The sequence below is a fragment of the Myotis nattereri genome, assembly GCF_964212035.1.
Source record: "Myotis nattereri genome assembly, chromosome: 4".
NCBI classification, from domain to species: Eukaryota; Metazoa; Chordata; class Mammalia; order Chiroptera; family Vespertilionidae; genus Myotis; species Myotis nattereri.
The window spans coordinates 103,595,907-103,616,279 of NC_138079.1; the positions used below are offsets into that span (position 1 = coordinate 103,595,907).

At 48.9% G+C, this 20,373-nt stretch overlaps 1 protein-coding gene across 2 annotated transcripts in view; it reads left to right on the forward strand.

Annotated features, from left to right (window-relative positions):
* Nucleotides 1–20,373, forward strand: part of NPRL3 (NPR3 like, GATOR1 complex subunit) — a 39,597-nt gene that overhangs the window by 7,197 nt on the left and 12,027 nt on the right. Inside the window, exons 3-7 of one of the 2 annotated variants that reach the window (XM_081089798.1) lie at nucleotides 1,925–1,963; nucleotides 5,781–5,910; nucleotides 7,736–7,810; nucleotides 12,591–12,744; nucleotides 14,628–14,709. In XM_081089798.1, the coding sequence (XP_080945924.1) occupies nucleotides 1,925–1,963; nucleotides 5,781–5,910; nucleotides 7,736–7,810; nucleotides 12,591–12,744; nucleotides 14,628–14,709 (480 nt within the window). The remainder of the gene's footprint in view (nucleotides 1–1,924; nucleotides 1,964–5,780; nucleotides 5,911–7,735; nucleotides 7,811–12,590; nucleotides 12,745–14,627; nucleotides 14,710–20,373) is intronic. The other variant, XM_081089797.1, reaches the window with a different exon arrangement.

Sequence of the window (20,373 nt, forward strand, 5' to 3'; positions counted from 1 at the left end):
TTTAGGCATAGTCATGCCCTGTGCTGGAGGGGACCTCAGCTGTAGTGCTCACTGGCATCCAGCATGCAAGTCCTCCATACCAGGCTCACATGGGCTCCCCCAGAGCCTCTTTTGACAGCTTTGCTTGGGTGGCACATGTGTTGAGAAAGATGCCCCTACTTGTTGGATGTTAGGTCATACACAGAAATGTGGATAAGTAGTGTTGTTCCCAAGCTTGGGTACCTCCCTTCCCTTTTCCTGGCCCAGCTGAGTCTGCACTGGTGTCGCATTGGCATGTCCCTGCAGGGCAGCATGCTGGGATAAGTGCAGGTTCTGGGTTCCGGGTCTCATTCTCACTCTGTGTCCTAAAGCATGTGATCTGGGCATGTACCTTAGACAGTGAGCCTCCTCTGTAAGATGTCTGCAGGTGTGAAGGCACCTCTGCCTCTCCCTCCCAGTAGATGTCATGGGAACACCTGCTTCTAGGTGCTAGTTCTTGCTGATGGCTCTGCCTCCCTCAGGGGGGCAGACACAGGTCCATAAAACATGTTTGTGGAGTTTAAAATTTTACATGTCCCCCACACCCCAGTAAGGAAATGGAACACATGGAACACTGCTGACACTTGGAATCTCCATGGGTTCTTCCCTTTTGAAAGTTAAGGGATATATATATATATATATATATATATATATATATATATTTTAATCCTCACCTGAGGATGTTTTTCCATTGATCTCTAGAGAGAAAATGGAAGAGAGGGAGGAGGGGGAGAGAGAAAGAGAGATAGATAGATAAATAGAGAGAGAGAGACATCAATCAGCTGCCTCCCGCATGCACCCCAACTGGGGCTGGGGATCAAACCTGCAACCGAGGTATGTGCCCTTGACTGGGAATTGAACCTGTGACCCTTTGGTCTGCAGGCCGACACTCTCTAACCACTGAGAAACCCAGCCAGGGATTTTGTGACCTGTCTAGGCGTGGGAGATGGAGTTCTAGGGGTTGTGGTTGAGCTTTTTCGGATTCTGACTTTCTGGATGATCTTGAGAAAGTCCATACAACATCTTACCCCTTTACTACTATACAAACAAATGAGCTAATTTGGGAGCTGCTGAAAAAAGTGTTCTTCGTTGTGTGTTTCTCTTGCATGGGTCCTTGGTAATGTGTGTTTCTCGGTGAGAGCTGTGGGGAGCAGCAGTCCCAGCGGGGCAGCCTGGTGGGCATGGCATGGCGTCCTGGCAGGCTCTCACCCCTCGAATGCTGTCTGCACTGTGGGGCTCAGGCCTACTTTCTGTTCCCAGCAAACTCGGAAGGCAGCATGATATAGCTCTGTGTAGAGGAACTTCAACTCTTTTAAATATATTTTCTAAAAAAGCTCAGGTCGGATAGTGCAGAGGTCTTAGACATTTTCTAATGTAAGTGTATACAGCTCTGCCATGACTGCCTTGCTGACGGGGCCACGTGGGCAGAGACTCAGGGAGATCACCTATACAGGTGGTCATAGCATCTCAAGAATTGGGGCTGAGGTGGTCAATGCATTTTACGTAAGGCTTTTACCTATGGGGATCTCATTGATCCTGTTGAGACGGTTTGTCAGATTAAATGCTTGTGCATAGGCATCTGGCCAATGTGTGTGGTGCTAGGCTCTGACCCAGGTCTTCCGGCCTTGCTCTTGTTCTGGAAACTGACCCTCATTCTGGCCCAGTCTATGTTTATGTGAGAGAATTTGAGCTTTAGTGAGAAAACTGTGGTAAGTCTTCAACTTGGGGAGTTGTCTGTATCCTTTCTTGTCTGGTAAGTTTCATAACCTTGACCTCAACAGTTAATGCTTAATGGTAGTACTTCTGCTAGACTTTAATGCTGTTTTAATAAAAACAACTATAACTTTTGTGATTTTAAACATCAATGTGTTTTTGTTTGGTCTTGATGGTCCTGTTCCCCTTTCAGCGAGCCATGTCCTCCAACCGATGAGCAATTGGTTGCAGGGTAAGACCAAGACTTCTCCACCGTCTTTCTGTCCTGACTTCTGCTACCTTCTCTTCTGTAATTGTGCTTAACTCCTGATTCCCCTCAATGTTGAAGAATGACTAATGAGGCACACAGGCTCTCGCTCGGATCCCACGGCCCCCGCCCTTTCTCCACTTGGAGTTACCTCTTTCACATTACCCAGGAAGCCTACGCAAGGTTGGCTGGCACCAGGGAGACTTGTGGACCAGGCTTGCACTCAGACCTCCTCCTCCAGGCAGGCACCAGTAGCCCTGTGAGGCCAGTAGGTGAGCAGAAGCAGGGTTTCTTATCTCCCTAGCTTACTGCCCGCGCCCGCCCCCCAAGAGAGATCCTTGATTAGTCTCTGCCTTCATTTCTCAGAGGGGTTTAGTGGGGGCCTCTTTCCCAAGGGCTGGGTGTTAAATGTAATGCTTGAGGTTAGATGCTGTTGTGTGTGCCCTTTAGAAGCAAAATGCACCCATGGAGTTTATCTGGCGCTTCCTCAGGAGGGCATGAATAAGGTGTGACCCTCCTGCCCCCCTGACAGGATATCCCCTCTGGGCATTGAAGCATCTTTGAGCCCCCCATCACCGAGGGTGCAGCGTCAAGCTCCCGTCCATGCTGTCCCTCCCCCCTTTTTTGACCAGGCCGGAGATCAGTCCCTGCTCCTGACTATCTCAGAAGGAGAGGAAGATCTTGGCCTGGTTTCTAGCTGGGCTGGTTCATCTTCCTAAAATTTTTAAATATCTAAGTTATTCCTGGAATGTTAGTTTTTGTAACAGCTATTTTATTGTGTGCAAAACTTACTAGGCCTTTTACCATCAAAACAAGGTAAAGAGATTTTTGTAAATTTTGGAAACAACAAACAAATATTGTCATTTGTTTTTGTTTCAGTTTGCTACTTATAACAGTTATTCCCCTACTCCCCAAATCTCATGATATAACTATGCCTTTGTGTATATTATATCAGCAGACACACTATATAAAGGATAAAGCCACTCAAGTGTTTTTTCTCATCATAAGTGTTAATATTGCAGTGGTGAGTAGATTTCTGTGTGGGCTAGACTCGCTCAGACAAGCACCATCCCCCTGGCTGCCCTAGAGGTCCTTCCCTGATGGCCATGTAGGGCAGAGTGGCTTTTAACTTCAGCAGCACATGGCTTCCTGGTTGGCTCCTTCTGCAGATGCTGGCCTCTCTGGTCTTGGGAGGAAGCATTTTTTATTTGGCTCTTGGAAGGATGCTTTCGGATTTGGATATTTATAGATATTCAGGAGACCGCTGCTTGCCTCTGAATCTCAGGACCCATCCCACAGCCAAACTAGCTTAGGTTCCTGGACTAGTGGCTGAGGCCAGGGCTGAGGCTCAAGTGTGGGTCTTGATGACAGAGTAGAGGTTTTTAATGGAGGTATTTAGATATCACAGGAAAAAGTGAACTTTCTGGAATAGTGGGAGGTTGTTTTCTTTACCTTATCTTTGTCCCTCGGTGGCAGAGTGGAGGAGCTATTTGTTTAGATAGGATGTGAAATGTTGGCACTGGATCAATCATTAGGGCAGAAGTGTTTGTTTATCACCCTGAGCCCTCTCTCACCATCAGTCTGGAGTTATAGGGCAGAGTGAGCGATTTAGAGTTTTTAAAGAAAGCATATAATGCCTCTGGTCTAAGACACTGGAATATTCCATCTCTGGTGTAATCACTCCGGAGAGCAGTATTCCCGGGAAGAGAGACCCATAATAGGCAGCTGAGGACTTAGGCAATGGGTCCCCCATTTCCCAGACTGGCTCTGACGACCTCTCTGACAACCTTGGTGTTAAAAGGGCCGAGTGCAGTCCTGACAGTACAAGAGCCAAACCCTCTGCATCTTGCTTGTCTGCGGGCCACAGAGCAACCTAGGACACCTGGAGGACCATGTCAGTCCCGGGGAAGGCTGGAAGCCAGTGTGACACCCCCCTCCAAGGCCTTAGCAGTTCTAGGCTCCCCTCCTGCAGACCTGGAAAGAGCTCTCTAGCTGCTTGTCTTGCAGTTTGAGTGCTGGTTGATCAGCAAGGTTCTTGTTGCAGGCTGGCTCCAAGTACTTAAAAATTTTTTTTTTATTGATTTTGAAAGAGAGAGAGAGAGAGAGAGAGAGAGAGACTGATTGTTCGCATACTTATACATTCATTGGTTGCTTCTTGTGTATGCCCTTATGGGGGATGGCACCAGCAACCCTGGTGTATCAGGAGGATGCTCTAACCAACTGACTACCCGGCCAGGGCTCAGGTCACTCTTACATTAGATGGTGAGCCCTGCCATGTGTAAGGAGCCCAGAACAATGACCCCCTTCCTAGATCCTTTTATTCCAGAGTCATTTCTTATTTCAGAGTTCAGCTTAAGCAGCAGTTTGTAGGAGACCATCCTTTTTCTTCAGAAAATGGAGAGGTATGGTAGCAGTCACGCCCCTCCCCCACATGAAGTCATCCAAGAGAAAAGCAATCTACTTTGGTGCCTGGTTCACTGTAGCTCTTTAGCAGAGGCCCAGGATGCACGCTGGAGTGTCTACCTTTTTTTTAAAAATATATTTTATTGATTTTTTACAGAGAGGAAGGGAGAGAGATAGAGAGTTAGAAACATCGATGAAAGAGAAACATCGATCAGCTGCCTCCTGCACATCTCCCACTGGGGATGTGCCCGCAACCCAGGTACATGCCCCTGACCGGAATCGAACCTGGGACCTTTCAGTCCACAGACTGACGCTCTATCCACTGAGCCAAACCGGTTTCGGCTAGAGTGTCTACCTTTGATGGCCTCCCGGGCTCCTGGGGTCGGTGCCCAGGGGCAGAGCATGGCCCTGGGGGAGCTGGAGCCCCTTTCCCCAGCACAGTGCGCTCTCCCGACATGGGTGCCAGAAGTGCTTCCTGTGGGTGGAGAGATGAGCAAGGACTTGTCTCTCTCCTGGCTCCAGCTCAGACACCGTGCATCAGTGTTTCTAAAGTGAAGGCCCCGCGAGCCTGGGTTCTGAGATAAGAGTCTGCACGGCATCCCCCAGCACTCTCCTTCCCGTGGTGACGCTCCCTTATCTGGATCCCCGTGGGCAGGAAGGAACTGGATTGCCAGTAAGAAAACACAAGTGTGCAGATGCACCTGGCAAAGGCTGAACTCATATCCAAATCTGCTCTCCCCCACGCCACAGCCATTCCTGCTCTGTGGTACCCAGTCCTGTGCATCCTATGTCCACATCATATCCGTGGGTCTGGATATCTCGCTCATCTTTTACAGTTTCTTCCCTAATAAAAACTGAAAGGCTAAGTGTTCAGGGTAAGGAAGGGTCAGGAAGCCATGCTGAGAAAGGTAATTAGCAGTTAGTGCTGTACTCTTGCCCTTCACACAGCACTGAGGGGGTGGGGTTCCTGGGAGCTGAGAGGTGCAGCCTGGTAAACCTGGACCTGGTGGTAGAGCCCCCCACCCCCCACTTGTGAGCCTTAATGAGCAGCTCCTCAGGGCAGCGCCAGCTTCAGCTGTTATTCCTCCCTTTACCTTTAAAAGCAAACTGCAACCTGTTTCTCTCCTGAATTTCATAGAGCATGCCAAGAAATTGACAGCATGTGCCTTCAGTCTATGCTTCTCATGCCTTTTACCTTGTAATTTTGGTGATTTTATGTCCCAAATCTTGGGGATTGCTTCAGAAGGCAACTGATAGAAACTTCCAGGTCATCAGTGGGGGTCAAGCCACCTTGCGCACCAAGCTGCCATATACTGAGATCCTTATCCCCGAGGGCAGCTGGTGTGGGGCTGTGACACTTTATTCACTTATTTCCACTCTACCTCTTTTTAATTTTAAGGTTTTCAGATGTCATTCTGGCAACAATTTTGGCAACCAAGTCTGAAATGTGTGGCCAAAAATTTGAACTGAAGATCGATAACGTGCGTTTTGTCGGGCACCCGACGCTCCTGCAGCACGCGCTGGGGCAGGTAAGGGCCTCCCTGAGAATATAAGGCTCCCCCTGGGCAGGCATGGCCATCCTGGCCTGGGCCCTCAGGGAACCGTGGCTGCCACTGGCTCCGTAAAGACAGCGAGTGTGTGCCAGACCTCACGGCTACTTGCTGCCAGCTGCACATCAGAGATCCTGAGGGACCCTCGGAGAAAGAGACAGGCATGCTTGTCCCCAGAGTTTCAGTCCCTGCCCCTAGCTTTGGTAAAGTGGCACAAGCATTTCTTCTTGTTAAGTGATCTCATGGCCAATATTATTATTAATTTAGCTCTTACTGTTGTGCTGAATCCTTCATATACGTTCTCTGGTGGGTGAAATGTTACCGTACTGGAGTCTTAACAAGACAGAATGCACTGTGACCCAAAGGAATTTGCACACCAGAACCTGCCAGTCAGTCCTTTGCACACAGGCAGAATCAGCAACAGCATCACTCAGATTCTGAAGGATTTTGATATGACAGTGTAAGAGTTAGCTCCATTTATATGATCCAGAAATATGAGGGTCTGTGATGTGGTCTTCAGATATCCTCCATGACCAAGCTGGTGGAAAGAGCTGAGGTGGTTGGAGGTGCTAAGACATGAGACGGTCTGGGTGCACCTGGCCCCAAGGACAGCACCATCCCTCCTCACTGAAACCCCTGCAGGTAGGGATTAGATCCCTAACTGTGACCTGTGGGTGATGGAGGGGAGATTTGGCAGCCTGCTGGCAGTCCTGGGCGTATACAAGAGTGACAGGCAGGATGGTGAGGAGCTAGTTGGGATAGCCCAGGGAGAGCTGGAGTACTGGCCTCTTATGCCCCCTAGTGGCAACACTTGAAATCAACGTGGTGTTTGTGACGGGTTGGCTGGCTGCCAGAGCAGCAGCCCTGTCTCTGCTGGCCCTTACCTGCCCAAGAAATTGACAGCATGTGTCTTCAGTGTATGCTGGGGCATTGTTCTCTCTCTCTCTCTCTCTCTCTCTCTCTCTCTCTCTCTCTCAAATATATTTTATTGATTTTTTTTTTTTAACAGAGAGGAAGGGAGAGGGATAGAGAGTTAGAAACATCGATCACTCAGAGGGAAAGCAGGGGAGGGTGGGGGTGAGGGGGAAAGATCAACCAAAGGACTTGTATGCATGCATATAAGCATAAGTGATGGGTGTGGACAACAGGGGGTGAGGGTGAGTGCAGGATTGGGGGGATAAGGGGACATTGGGGGGATAAGGACACATTTGTAATATCTTATTCAATAAAGGGGGGGGGAAAAAGAAACATCCATCAGCTGCCTCCTGCACACCCCCCATTGGGGATGTGCCTGCAACCGAGGTACATGCCCTTGACCAGAATCGAACCTGGGACCCTTCAGTCCACAGGCTGACTCTCTATCCACTGAGCCAAATCGATTAGGGCGTCCTCTCTCTTAATCATCCTGAGTACTTATCATACCTGGCAGAGATGGCCTCAAGAACTCAGGTGGACACTGGGGGTGGCAGTGGGGAGGATGTCTGGGCAGAGAACACTCCATCTGCTTGGGCCCCTCTCCATCTTGTCTCCTCTGGGCACTTCGGCCCACTTCCATTGACTGGGGCAGCCTCATCATGCTGGGCCAGAGCACTGACCTTCCTGTTATCTCAGTGGGGACTCATCTGTCCATGCCGTCACCACTAGCTCATGCAGAGGTGCTGGTCGATTGTCCGAGACCACGGGCTCTGCTTTCTTTTGGTTCTGCTGTATTTTGGAACCTTTCCCATGCTTAAAGTAGAATAGCTCTAAACAGCTCTTCTTGGGAAGTTGGCTCTCATTCAATAGAATTATGCGTCTTTTACAGGTCTCCAAAACAGACCCGTCCCCGAAGAGGGAAGCTCCCACCATGATTCTTTTTAATGTGGTATTTGCACTAAGGGTGAGTGTTTATAAATGGCTGAAGAGCATGGGCAAATCAGGAAGGAGGGTAAGGGGAGGAACAGCAGCTCATTTCTGGTGAGTGTGTCATTGACTCAGAGCTTAGCCTGCAGGGGGCATGGCATTGGCCTACTCTTACTGTTTTCCTCTCTTTAAAAAAAAAAAATACACATAACAAAATTTACCATTTTAACTATTTTAAAGTATATGGTTTGGTGGCATCTTACAACAGTGTAACCATCCCCATTATCTAGTTTCAGAATGTTACTGTTACCCTAAAAGGAGCTCAGCTATTCCTTTTCTCTCCCGCCCTCTCCCAGCCCCTAGAAACCAACAATCTACTTCCTGTCTCTGTGGATTTACCTGTTCTGCATGTTTCATATGCATGTGATCCTACAGTATGTGACCTTTGGTGTCCGGCTTCTTTGGATGAGCATAGTGATTTGAGATTATCCCTGGTCTTGTATATCAGTACTTTATTCCTTTTCATGGTCAAATCGTATTCCATTGTATGAATATACCATACTTTGTTTATTCCTTCATCTGTTGAGGAACATTTGAGGTTTTTTTCCACCTTTTTCTATTATGAACAATGTTGTTAAGGATATTTGTATACAAATTTTTGTGTGGAGACATGTTTTCATTTCACTTGGGTATATACCTAGGAGTGGAATTGCTGGGTCAAATGATAACTGTGTTACCCATTTGAAGAACTGCCAGACTGTTCTCCACATCGCTGCACCATTTTACATTCCCAGGTGCAATGCACGAGGGTTCCAATTTCTGTACATCCTGACAACACTTGATATTTTCCATTTTTTAAATAATGAAGCCTAATTGTTCTCAGTGTTGTCTAAAGTTGTGTTTTTATTAATTACAGGAAAAATTTTTTCAGTAAAGCTGTCAAAATAGGGATCCAAATAAACATAAAAGGCATCCCTGGGTAAGGACTGGCTTATATTATTAATGGAATACCTAAGAAATTTATATCCAGTGACTGTTAAATAATGGCATTCCTCTGAAATATACCAATATCAGTTTTCACCAAAGAACCCAGAAGTTCTTTCTGACTGGGCACATGATCTGCACGACAGCTTTTGTGCAGAAATATGAGTGAGAAAGTGATTGGATTTCAGTGACAAGGAGCAGTGATGTTCTGAAAACCTTCGGAGTGGCAGAAATGAGACTGAGTAGAAAGGGAACCTATAAAATTAGGTGTTTTTTTTTTTTTTTATGGTGGCTTTTTTTTGGTATGGAGACTACATGTCTCACTCTGAACAGTTCAAAATCAAAATAATGCTAGAGAAAAGGTCCATGAGAATGAAGCTTAATTTTTAAATTTTTACCTGTTGATAAAGTCAACTACAAGTGAGAACAAAATGATTTGTTAGTGGTGGGGGCATGAAGTTCCAAGAGATCTTCTTCCTACTTTATACGCTTCTGTGGTATTTGCATCTTCACGATGTTCTTGTATTACTTATATAATTACATAACACAAAACCATCCACAAAGAGAACTCAAGTAAAAAACAAGCAAACAAAACCCATGACGAATGCTGTCCACCTGTCAGTCCTGATAGCCCCTGTGGGATGGGCAGTGAGGAGCAGCCACAACCCCACCCCAGATGTTGCCGGCAGGCTCTCATCCCTGGGCAGTATGTGATAGCAACATGTAAAGCAGTCAAGCAAGCATGCATATTATAAAGCCTTGTAAAGATTTTTATAATAATAATTAGCCTGGAAGTAATTCTGGTATCCAGTAGTTGAGGAGAGGTTGGAAAAGGTGGTGGGCATTATATACTGGCATGTTTGTGGCCATTGAAGATGAGAAATGGGGACGGCATCAGAACCTGGAGGAGTGTAGGTTACCACAGGTAGTATAGGACTTCAGATGGCATGGGCCGTCACGATGAAGAGTGGGAGGGATTTTAAATAATGTAAAGAGTTGGTATTTTAGGGTAGACAAGTTTCAGTAGTCATGTAAAAATGTATACTTTTTTTTATTTTGAAAAGTTTTAAACCCTGAGTTAGTGACAATAGTTTGATAACTCTATACCCCTGTCTCTGAGATTCCACAACTATCACCTTTGCACCTTGGTTCCATCACTGGCCCACCCCCCCCCCCTACGTTGTCACTTATATATTTCAAGACAAGCCCTAGCCTCATGTCTGTTTACTCCTACATACTTCAGAAGGCATCGCTATAAAAATATGGGCATTTATTTTATACCAGAATACCCTTTTCACACCTGAGAAAATTTGCAATAAGTTGGTGTAAACTAGTACGTGGTCCATTGAAGCTTTCCCCAATTGCCTCAGCACTTTTGCTGGTGGTCTTGTCTGAACCGGGATTAAGACCCAGCCTGCACAAGCATGTGTTGTTGGGTCTCTAGATCTCTGTCCGTCTAGGACTCTCTCCCCCATTTGTCCCATCACATGTTCTATGTTTGGACTCATCTCATTGTGCAGACAAGTCAGACTTGCTCTCTGTCCCTGTATTTCTTGCAAACTAAATGCTTGATTACATTTGGGTGTGAGTTCTGGGGACAAGAAAGTCTCACAGGTGATGCCCTGAACCTCATGCTGCCTCACGGCACGTGTGGGGAAAGTGTGGCATTTCCAAGAGCTCCCACACAGGGCTGGCATGTCCTAGGACCTAGGTGGTAGTTCTCTCGGTGTGACCACACAGCCTCAGGCTCTGCAGGCACCTTGAACAGTGTCTGGCCTGTGCAGCCAAACAGGCACCCTGGCACACTCCCTCAGTGCTGCTCCTTGGGCCTCGCCTGGGCAGGCACCACCTTGCGTGTCTGGGAATGTGGGACAAACAGGCCCTGAGCCCCTGACAGCACTGTCCTGCCCCAGCCAGCGGGTCTTCTAGCAGAGTCATGTTCTCAGGTGGGACTTGCTTACTCTTCAAGGGAATGACCATGTGCTCAAGATCATTCTCCTTTGCTCTGGGAGTATTTCCACACAGATTCTTCTGGAAGAGTTTTGAGGCAATTGTATATACTCTAAGCCAGTGAGTGGTTCTCCACCTTCCTAATGCCGCGACCCTTTAATACAGTTCCTCATGTTGTGGTGACCCCAACCATAAAATTATTTTCATTGCTACTTCATAACTGTAATTTTGCTACTGTTATGAATCATAATGTAGATATCTGATATGCAGGATGTATTTTCATTGTTACAAATTGGACATAATTAAAGCCTAGTGATTAATCACAAAAACAATATGTAATTATATATGTGTTTTCCGATGGTCTTAGGCAACCCCTGTGAAAGGGTCGTTCGACCTCCAAAGGGGTCTCGACCCACAGGTTGAGAAACGATGCTCTAAACCCTGCAGTTTCGTAATCTTGCAGCGGACACTGTTGAGGGGATGCCCTTGACATGAAGGGACAGGGATGCTGCCAGTGGTGGGCATAGCATGGGAACAACCTTTGACTCTCTCCCCAGCGCAGATATGCTGCCAGGTGTGAGTTCTGTTTGTGAACATGAGATCTACTAGTTTAGAAAATCTCTCCCGGCTCCCAGGGATGAAGGTGTTTACTGTGGGCAGGGCGCTCTCTGGCAGATAAACGAGAGGGAGGCAGCACCAGGGCTTCTAATCAGCAGCACCATTCTCCCTCTTCCTTTTCTCACCTCCGCCCCATAGGATGACTCAGCTGCCCTGTGGGCCTCCTGAAGCACTGAGTCATGGCTGGCCAGTTATCTGCTCCAAGGAGCATCTTCACAGACCCCACAGCCACCTGCTCCACCCTTGGCCTGGCCCGACTGCAGCCCCTGATAGTTTCTAGAGTTGACACAGGGGATGGGAGTGGCTGGAGCCAGCTGGCTTCTCCTGTTAGCCAAGGTCATGTCTGCTAGAAAGAGCCACTTAACCTTGAGGATGGAAAATGTTCAGTGAACAGTTAGCCTGGTGCTTCTGTTTATTATACTTTGTGTCCCTATAAGAGGGGCTGTGTGACTGAATTCTACCACAGCCAGTTGGTCCACCAACAGTCAGCAGTACACTGGTGGCTGCAAACACTGCCAGGGATTTTGCTGTGGGTAGTCTCTGTTTTGAGCACCTGACATTTCTGACTAATTGGTGATGGGGGTGCCACTGTTGTCCTTTCTTAGATGGGAGCCCTGTGACCCAGGGTCACACAGCAGGTGGTTGGACAGATCTGTACCTTCCATTATCCCACTGGCTGCCTCTGCCAGGCCCAGAGTGGATGCCTGATCTGTGCCCTACCTTCCTGGATGGCCCTGGTGCCCTGCAGTGTGAGAGCCTTCCTCTACTTAAGCAGTTCTCAACCTGTGGGTCGCGACCCCTTTGGCGGTCGAACGACCCTTTCACAGGGGTCACCTAAGACCATCCTGCATATCGGATATTTACATTACGATTCATAACAGTAGCAACATGACAGTTATGAAGTAGCAACGAAAATAATTTTATGGTTGGGTCACAACATGAGGAAATGTATTTAAAGGGCCAGAAGGTTGAGAACCACAGCTCTACTTGTTAGAAATGTCTGGTTCCCTACCCCCCACACTGGGTGACCCCACGGAGCCATCTCTGTGCTGCCATCCGGCAGCTATCCCCAAGATAGGATGCTGAGCGGACTGGCGTTCATGGACAGCTCCTAGAGGGGACACAGGAAATTGGTGATAGTGGCACCTGGAGAGGAGCCTGGGGGAAAGGGGTAGAGGATTCTTTCATGGTTTCAGCGTTTGCTTTGTATGTGTATTATCGGAGTACATGTGCTGCATTTGAGTCAAGCTTGGCTTCTCCCACAGGCCAACGCGGATCCCTCGGTGATCAACTGCCTGCACAACCTTTCCCGACGAATCGCCACCGTGCTGCAGCACGAGGAGCGCCGCTGCCAGTACCTCACTCGGGAGGCCAAGCTGATCCTGGCGCTGCAGGACGAGGTGTCTGCTGTGGCCGATGGTGAGTGTGGCAGGCGTCTCTCCTCCCCAACAGCACAGAGCAGGCAGTGTTTCCAGGCAGGACACGGCTCTGGTTTTGAAGACATGGAAGCCGAGGTGCTCAGAGTTCCATACTCCTCAGCCCGGACTGAGCAGGCCCCAGTGCAGGGGGGGACTCTCCGGGGCACAGCTAGAGACCCCTTTCCCGGCCTGATGTGCTGACATTGATTCCTTAGCCTGAAGCATTTCCTCCCCACAAACGCTCATGGTGGCTCTTCACGCGGGTCAGCCACTGCCCGCTGGCCCTGGTGCCGCTGGCCCTGCGTCCCGGCTGGAGGACCTGTGGAGGGGCCGGGGGAGTAGTGAGCTGGCAGGGTGGGTGCTTTTCAGTTCTTTGCTTTCAACTAAATTGAAGGAGGACCTAATGGAGTTATCAACTGGGAAGTTATTAAAAATAATTTTAAAAAAATATTTTTATTGATTTCAGAAAGGAAGGGAGAGGGAGAGAGAGAAAGGAACATCAATGTTTCTGTACACCCCACTCTGGGAATTGAGCCTGCAACCTGGGCATGTGCCTTGACTGGGAATTGAACCGTGACCTCCTGGTTCATAGATCAACTCAACCACTGAGCCACACTGGTCGGGCTATTAAAAATAGATACATTACCATGTGGTGTTTGACATACCGTCAACATTGGAAAGTGTGAAGAGACACCTTCCTGTAACAGACCCACCTCCATCCTCTCAGCTCAGCACCTTTGTAACAAAAGCAAAAACCAAGAACACAGTTGAAGGTGCGCCCAGTCTGATTTTAGCAGCAGTAAAAGCAGCGGTCACCATGCACGAACTATCCCACGCAGGTGCATTTTCAGTAAAAATTTACTTTTTATGTTTGACAATGAAGTTTGATTTCTTAAAAGATTTTCTTTAGAGTCTGTGACTTTGTCACAGGAATTTTAAAAGTTCAATTTAGTACAAATAGTTTTGTTAGATATTTATGAGACAGGATTAATGAAAAAGACTTTCAGTCAGAAAAAGAAATTATGTTAGCATAAATGTGGGGGAAAGAGTGGGATGAGGCCTGGAACTACATGGTCACTGAGGCAGAAGATGGCGCTGGTGGTCCGAGGTAGTCTTCAGGAGCGTCAGGGAAAAGCGTCAGGTGGGGCCAGTGCTGAAGTTTAAATACAAATATTTCATATAAAGACAGTTGAACAAATCAGCCTGAGTATAATTTTAATTCAGCTGGATGCCAAAATTTTATGAGAAGCAGTTGTGAGCCCTGGACGATGTGGCTCAGTTGTTTGGGCGTCACCCTGTGCACTGAGAGGTTGCCAGTTTGATTCCTAGTCAGGGCACGTGCCCGGTTACAGGGTCTATCCCTTGTAGGGGACGTACAGGAGGTAGCCAATCCATGTTGTGCTCTCACATTGATGTTTCTCCCTCTCTCTCCCTCTCTCTCTAAAAATCAATAAACTATTAAAAAAAGAAGAAACAGCCTGGCCGGCATGGCTCAGTGGTCGAGCACTGACCTATGCACCAGGTCGTGGTTTGATTCTCCGTCAGGGCACGTGCTCAGGTTGCGGGTTTGATCCCCAGTGTGGAGTGTACAGGAGGCAGCTGACCAATGATTCTCATCATTGATGTTTCTATCTCTCTCCCCCTCTCTGAAATCGATAAAAATATATTAAAAAAGGAAGAGGAAGAAGCAGTTGTGAATATCCTGATGATTGGTTTAAAGTTACTGAAAATTCTTTTTAACTTGTTTTTAAAGGTATTTCCTATTCTAGCCTTTTGTGTCAAACATCAGTTGTTAGCACACCCAATGTGGGTGTGCCCCCTCCCCCCACCCCCTCTACAGCTGCTTTGGAGATTCTAAGTCCTTCTGTGTCTCAATTCTTGCAGCAAATGATGGTCCGCAGTCTCCGTTCCATCACATCCTGCCCAAGTGCAAGCTGGCCAGGGACCTCAAGGAAGCTTACGACAGGTAGGACAGGCGAGCAGCACACCATGCACTTCCTTCTCGTGGGCCTTACTGCCTTTGCAGTGCCTGATAATGGGACTCCCTTCTCTGGGTGCTCTCCCGTTGTGCCACTGAAATGGGGGTGAGAGGGCAGGAAGTGCCAACCCCTTTGGTCTGTGCCCGACTGGAGCAGTCACCTCCATACTTAACCAAAGGTGAGCCTGAAGTTACGCATGAGAACCTGAAAGTGCATTTGAGTCCTCAAATACAAGGTGATTTTACTGAGCCAGGCACAGCGCCAAGTTCTGGGTCCACCTTCATTAGGTGCGTGTCGCTGTCACCTTTCACCCATGAGGAAACAGGCTCAGAGGATGGAGAGGGGTTGGCCCTGGCCTGGGGAACTGGGGGCCTGGGACACTCAGTGTATGAGTGCAGCAGGTGTCGGGGACACAGCGGAAACCTCACAGTTGTTCAGATGATATTTGTGGCTCAGCACCTACTCTCTTAAACATGGATAAGCAAAGAACTTATTTTCTTTTTAAAGGGTGTCCTGTGGCTCTGGCGCTGGGTCTGCAGTGTGGACTGGAGGTTTGGTGGGGGCGAGTGCCCAAGGGACAGCCCACCTGGCAGTTTTGCCTTCCCTGTCCTGCACCGGCCGGTTGGTTCACAGGGTACCACCCAGCACCAGGCAGCAGCATGTGGGTGCAGCCTTCTTCAGTGCCTCTTTCTGCCTTCTCTTCCTCCCTCATTCCCTTACATTTCCACATTCTCCTTTGCGAGTGCGGCAGCTCAGCGCCCCCACCTGGCCTTCCCAGGCTGCACTCCATCCCACTGGACTCTTCTCCCATTGGAGAGGGTCCTGATGTAAGAACTGTGGCCGCAACACCACGTGTCATCGAAGCCCAGAGACAGCGGTTTGTCCAGGATCCTTTCCCTTTTTCATGTTAATTTATTCTGATTTTACTAACGTTAAAGACATTTAGGAAATACAGAAAAGTATAAACAAAATGAAAGTCATCTATAATTTTATACACAGTGATAATCACTATGAACATTTTGGTAATTTTTTTAAACTTGATTTTTTGAAAGGTCACATATTCATCAAGACTGAAATTTAGAGCTTTGATTTTGTCTCCTGCTGCACTCCGACCAGCTTCTCATCCTGGCGGCAGGATGCATTTCAGCGACAGCCTTCCTCACAGAGGGGTTTACCGTGAGGTGCACACAGGCAAATGGTGATCCACTGTCTCCCTTTCCATGCTGGGAGCACACTGGGCATCCAGCGAGCCTGTTGCCTTCTCAGATAGCGGTATAACCCAGACTTCTGCCGGGGCTGAGGAATAAGAACTTTTGATTTTTTTGCCGCGTAGTTAGCCAGCCCCTCTCCTGGGCGTTTATTTGGCTTCACGTTTTGCTGCTGTAAGACATGCTGCCCAACCACATGCATGTGTTACTGTGCATCTGTACCCACACATCCATAACATAAATTGCTGAAAGTGGGGTTGCTAGGACGCATAGGCAAAATGCATTTCCTCTGTGGAGTATGTGCCTCGACCTACACTCCCACCAGAATCATGTGAGATACCTGTCAACACAGCGTCTTGGTGAGCTTCTTGGTTTTAACCAATATAAGGGTAGAGCATAGTGTCTCAATGCAGCTATGCACGTCTTCACGTGTTTACCCCATTCCTGTTCTCTTTTCTGGTAGCTCTCTGCTCAGACCCCCTGCTTGCTTGTTGTTCTGTTGGGAGGTGTAGGTGCCTTTTAAAGGAGGGGGAGTTGCCCTTTGTGAGGGCAGCTTGTGCTCCCCTTGTCTTTGTTTTGGTGACCCCTGGGTGTGGCTTCTGGCTGTTGGAGAACATCAGGGCAGCCTGAACTGCCCTTGCTGAGTGAGGGTTTTGGTTTCTGATCCCTCCTACTTCGGAGAACTTGACCCAGAATGGGATTTTTGGTCTTGCAGTCCGACCCTGTCTTTGTATTCCACATGATCACATTGGAGTTTTCCCTGTGGTAAAAGAATTGTCGTCCTCTGGTCTTGGATTGACTGGTATCAAAATCCCTTTCTAGGCCCTGCCAATGTGGCTCAGCTGGTTGAGTGTTGTCCCATGCAACCGATTGGTGTTTCTCTCTCATTGATGTTTCTCCCTTTCCCTCTCCCTTCCTCTCTCTCTCTCTAAATTAAAATTTTTAAAAAAACAGTTTAAAAAGTCCCTTCCTTGGAAACTGCTGTTGCCTTACTCTGAGTGGGAATTTGCATGCCTCAACTCAGATTATGCTTGATATTAGCCAAAAGGCCAAGAAGTGATCTCAACTAGGGTTAGACTACAGCAAAATTCAGGCTAACCTGGAATTAAAATGAAAAGCAAACAGGAGAAGACTTTATATTCGTGAAGAAAGAAGGGACTGTGATTTCTTCTATTTGAACTACACGGGAAAGCTGGAGGGATGAGATCCTGGATTGTGTCAGAGCCTGAGGCAGCCAGTGCCCCCTAGTGGGCATCAGTTTGAAAGAGGACAGGAATTGGTTTTTGGCAAAAACAGCTCCCAGAATCCACTGTCCAGCACTTAGCTTCCCTCCTTTAACACAGGCATCTGTTGTTAGAGCCCAGGATCGAATTTCCTCCAGGCGAACCCCGCAGCCCACCCTGGTCCTAGACTCCACTCTGACCTGTCCTGGTTCCGGCCCCGCCCCCAGGAGAGCCAGGGGCAGTTGTGTCCACCCTTGTACCTGTCCCAACCTGGCAACAGCAATGGCACCCAGGAGCCTCCCTGGCCTGTGGCCTTCCAGGTCCATGTTGGCCCTGAGGGTCTGGCCTGGCCTGCCCTCACTCCTGCAGAATGGACTGCACCTTGGAGCTAAGCAAGGGAGGCTGAGTTTCTGTTACTGATCAGGCAGCATAACAACACAGATAGCGACTTCCTGACAGATCCCTGGGGAAGGGTTTCTCAGAGCAGAAATGAGAGACAGGAAGCTGTGAGACATAGCAGTGTTGGAGATTGGGATGGGACTTTTCAAAGGAATTGCTCTGAGTTTGGTGTTTTAATTAAAATCCAGGGACCCAGCCATAGCAGCTCAGTGGTTGAGCATCAACCTATGAACCAGGAGGTCACGGTTCGATTCTTGGTCAGGCCACATGGTTGCAGGCTCGATCCCCAGTAGAGGTGTGCAGAAGGCAGCCCATCAGTGATTCTCTCTCATCATTGATGTTTCTATTTCTCTCTCCCTCTCCTTCCCTCTCTGAAATCAATAAAAATATATTTTAAAATAATAATAAAATCCAGGTTTATGGTGTGGCTGAGCGGCCTGGTGGCCCCTTGCCCAAGGACCTAAGTGTCTGTGAATGTAGGTGGGCAGAGGCCCCGACTGTCCTAGCGCCTGCGTCTTCCTGTGGAACTTGGTGACCTCAGTGATAGCATCCCATTCATTTGTGTGACCGTCAGGTTGTGTCTCCCACGAGGTCAGGGACATCCCTTCACTTTTCCTGACGCAGCCCTTTGCTTGGCGTGTGGAGAAGCACAGCTCACCCACTGGTAGTTGAAAGGACCAGTAATAGGAGTCACGTCTCTGTGGATTCCATGTACTTGAAGTGTTTGCCTGACTGGTTCTCCATCGTTAACTGGGGTGGCATTCAGGGCCTGTGGTGGGGCCTGTGAGGCTGGGGACTCTGCCCGCTCCTCACTGCCTCACACTGCTGCCTGTCCAGAGCAGATATGGGCCCACAGACACCTCCACGAACATCCTGGGAGTTTTAGTTCCTATTTCCATGAAGTGGACCTGCATAGGAACTTCTGTTTGCAATTTCAAGGTGGGCCTTTCGGAGCCCACCCCGACCTCTTGGATCAGGTGCAGGGTCCCACTGCATGCACGGGGAAGCCCGGCTGCGTGAGACAAAGGGACCAGAAGGTCAGGGCTAGCTTTGAAGGTCTCTGGCCTGGGGCAGGAAGAAGGGTGACCAAAGGATGAGCCAGTTGTTAGCCAGAGGTTAGGAACTGAAAGTCTTTCTCAGATGCTGAGATCTGAGGGTAATGGACTAAGCTTGTACACATTTCTGTCTGGGGGGTGAAAGATAAGCATATTTTGGGCTGGAGTGTGTCCTCATGCACAGTCATCGCTTCAGGGCTGGGCTCTGGCAGGAGCATGTATGTATCTCTCGTCGCAGACAGGGCTTGGCTCTCCCTCTGGCCCAGACCCGTGTGAGGCTGGATAAGCCTCACATGGGGCAGCGCTTTCCTACAGTAATTCCAGATCAGACTGCTAGCTGCCCTACAAAGAGAAGTGCACGCTTAGTAGGGACTTTTAGGGCCAAAGCCCCACTCTGCTGGTCATGTCTTAAAAGTGTATTTTACAAACAAAATAAAACTGTGCTTTACAAACAGGCACAAACCTTTTTCCTCCTCCTCCTGACAGATGTGAGTGCACTTCCGGCTCCCCTCTGGGTGTGGGAGTTTACAGGCTCCTCTGGGAGCTTGAGGGCCATTCTCTCTCTTCCTGACTAGTTCCAGGGTTTCCCAGGAACGCTAGGGTCTGAGCTAGCCCTCTGAGATGCTGCTGGGGTGGCGTTCAGGGTCCCCACGCTGTTTGTAGAGGGGCACCACCATTGTGCAAAGTGCTCCAGGGGAGGAGGTTGTTGGCAGGTGAGCAGATGCTTGGAAAAGTGTAGAAACATCCTCATGGAAGCCAGGAAATCAATGTGAGTGTGCCCCCCCCCCCAAAAAAAGGACCTCATGCCACTGTACACCAGACGGTATGGCCTGGGATGGCTGACATGTGGAGTTGCTCTATGGGCCTAATTCATCCCCCTCGCACCCAAACCAGGCACTTGCTGTTGTCTCTCCCTGAGGTTTGTTCCAAGCCCTAAACACCGGTCCCCTGCACACCCCTGCACCCTCCTCTGCTGTTCCCTTTCCCTCAGCTCTCTCCAGCTTCCCATGTGCCGTACAGTTTGCTTCCCCGACGCCACTGAGGCAGAGCCCCCCCAAATGTAAGGCTGTGAGTTTTACCCCAGGAGCCTGAACCAGTGCTTGGAGCCTCAGCACATGTCAGGTCGTTGGCAGTTTGCACGTGGCATCACTGGGCACCTGGGTGGATCAAAACCAGCTACTTTCAAAATGATAGGAATCTGTCTAAATCTGATTCTGGGGTGTTTGAACAGCTGCTCTGAGCCATGTGCTGAAGAGGACAACTCAGAACTAGAAAGACCTTTATTTTCAGTCAGCCAGCCTGAAGCAGGAGGAGCCTGGTCATTTCACTGTCCCTACAGCCCCTGGTTTTCCTCGCTGCTCTGTTTCGTATGTGATGCTGAGAGCATAAATATTGCTCACTGAGTCAAGTGGAGCACCTAACCTGGGCCCCCTGGGCAGCTCTCTCCAGGTGTGACCTTCGATTCCTTAAGAGGCTGGGCTGTGTCAGGGTTTGATGTCCAGCCAGCAAGACCTTCGGCCAAGGAAGGGCACGACGATGGGAGCCTTCGTCTGCTGAGATGTACTGCGTAGCACTCAGCTCTAGAATGATCTTCCGCTGGGGCCTTGGGGAAAGACCCTGCGTCTCTTCCCCAGATCGTCACACATCAGATCTGTTGATAGGTTTCACGCTGTGGGGCTGGGCACCAGCAGCGACCAAACCTTGGTCTTCCAGACTCAGCCACAGCCTGCAGCCCCCCCGCCTCTGCAGCCAGGGGTGCTGCTTGG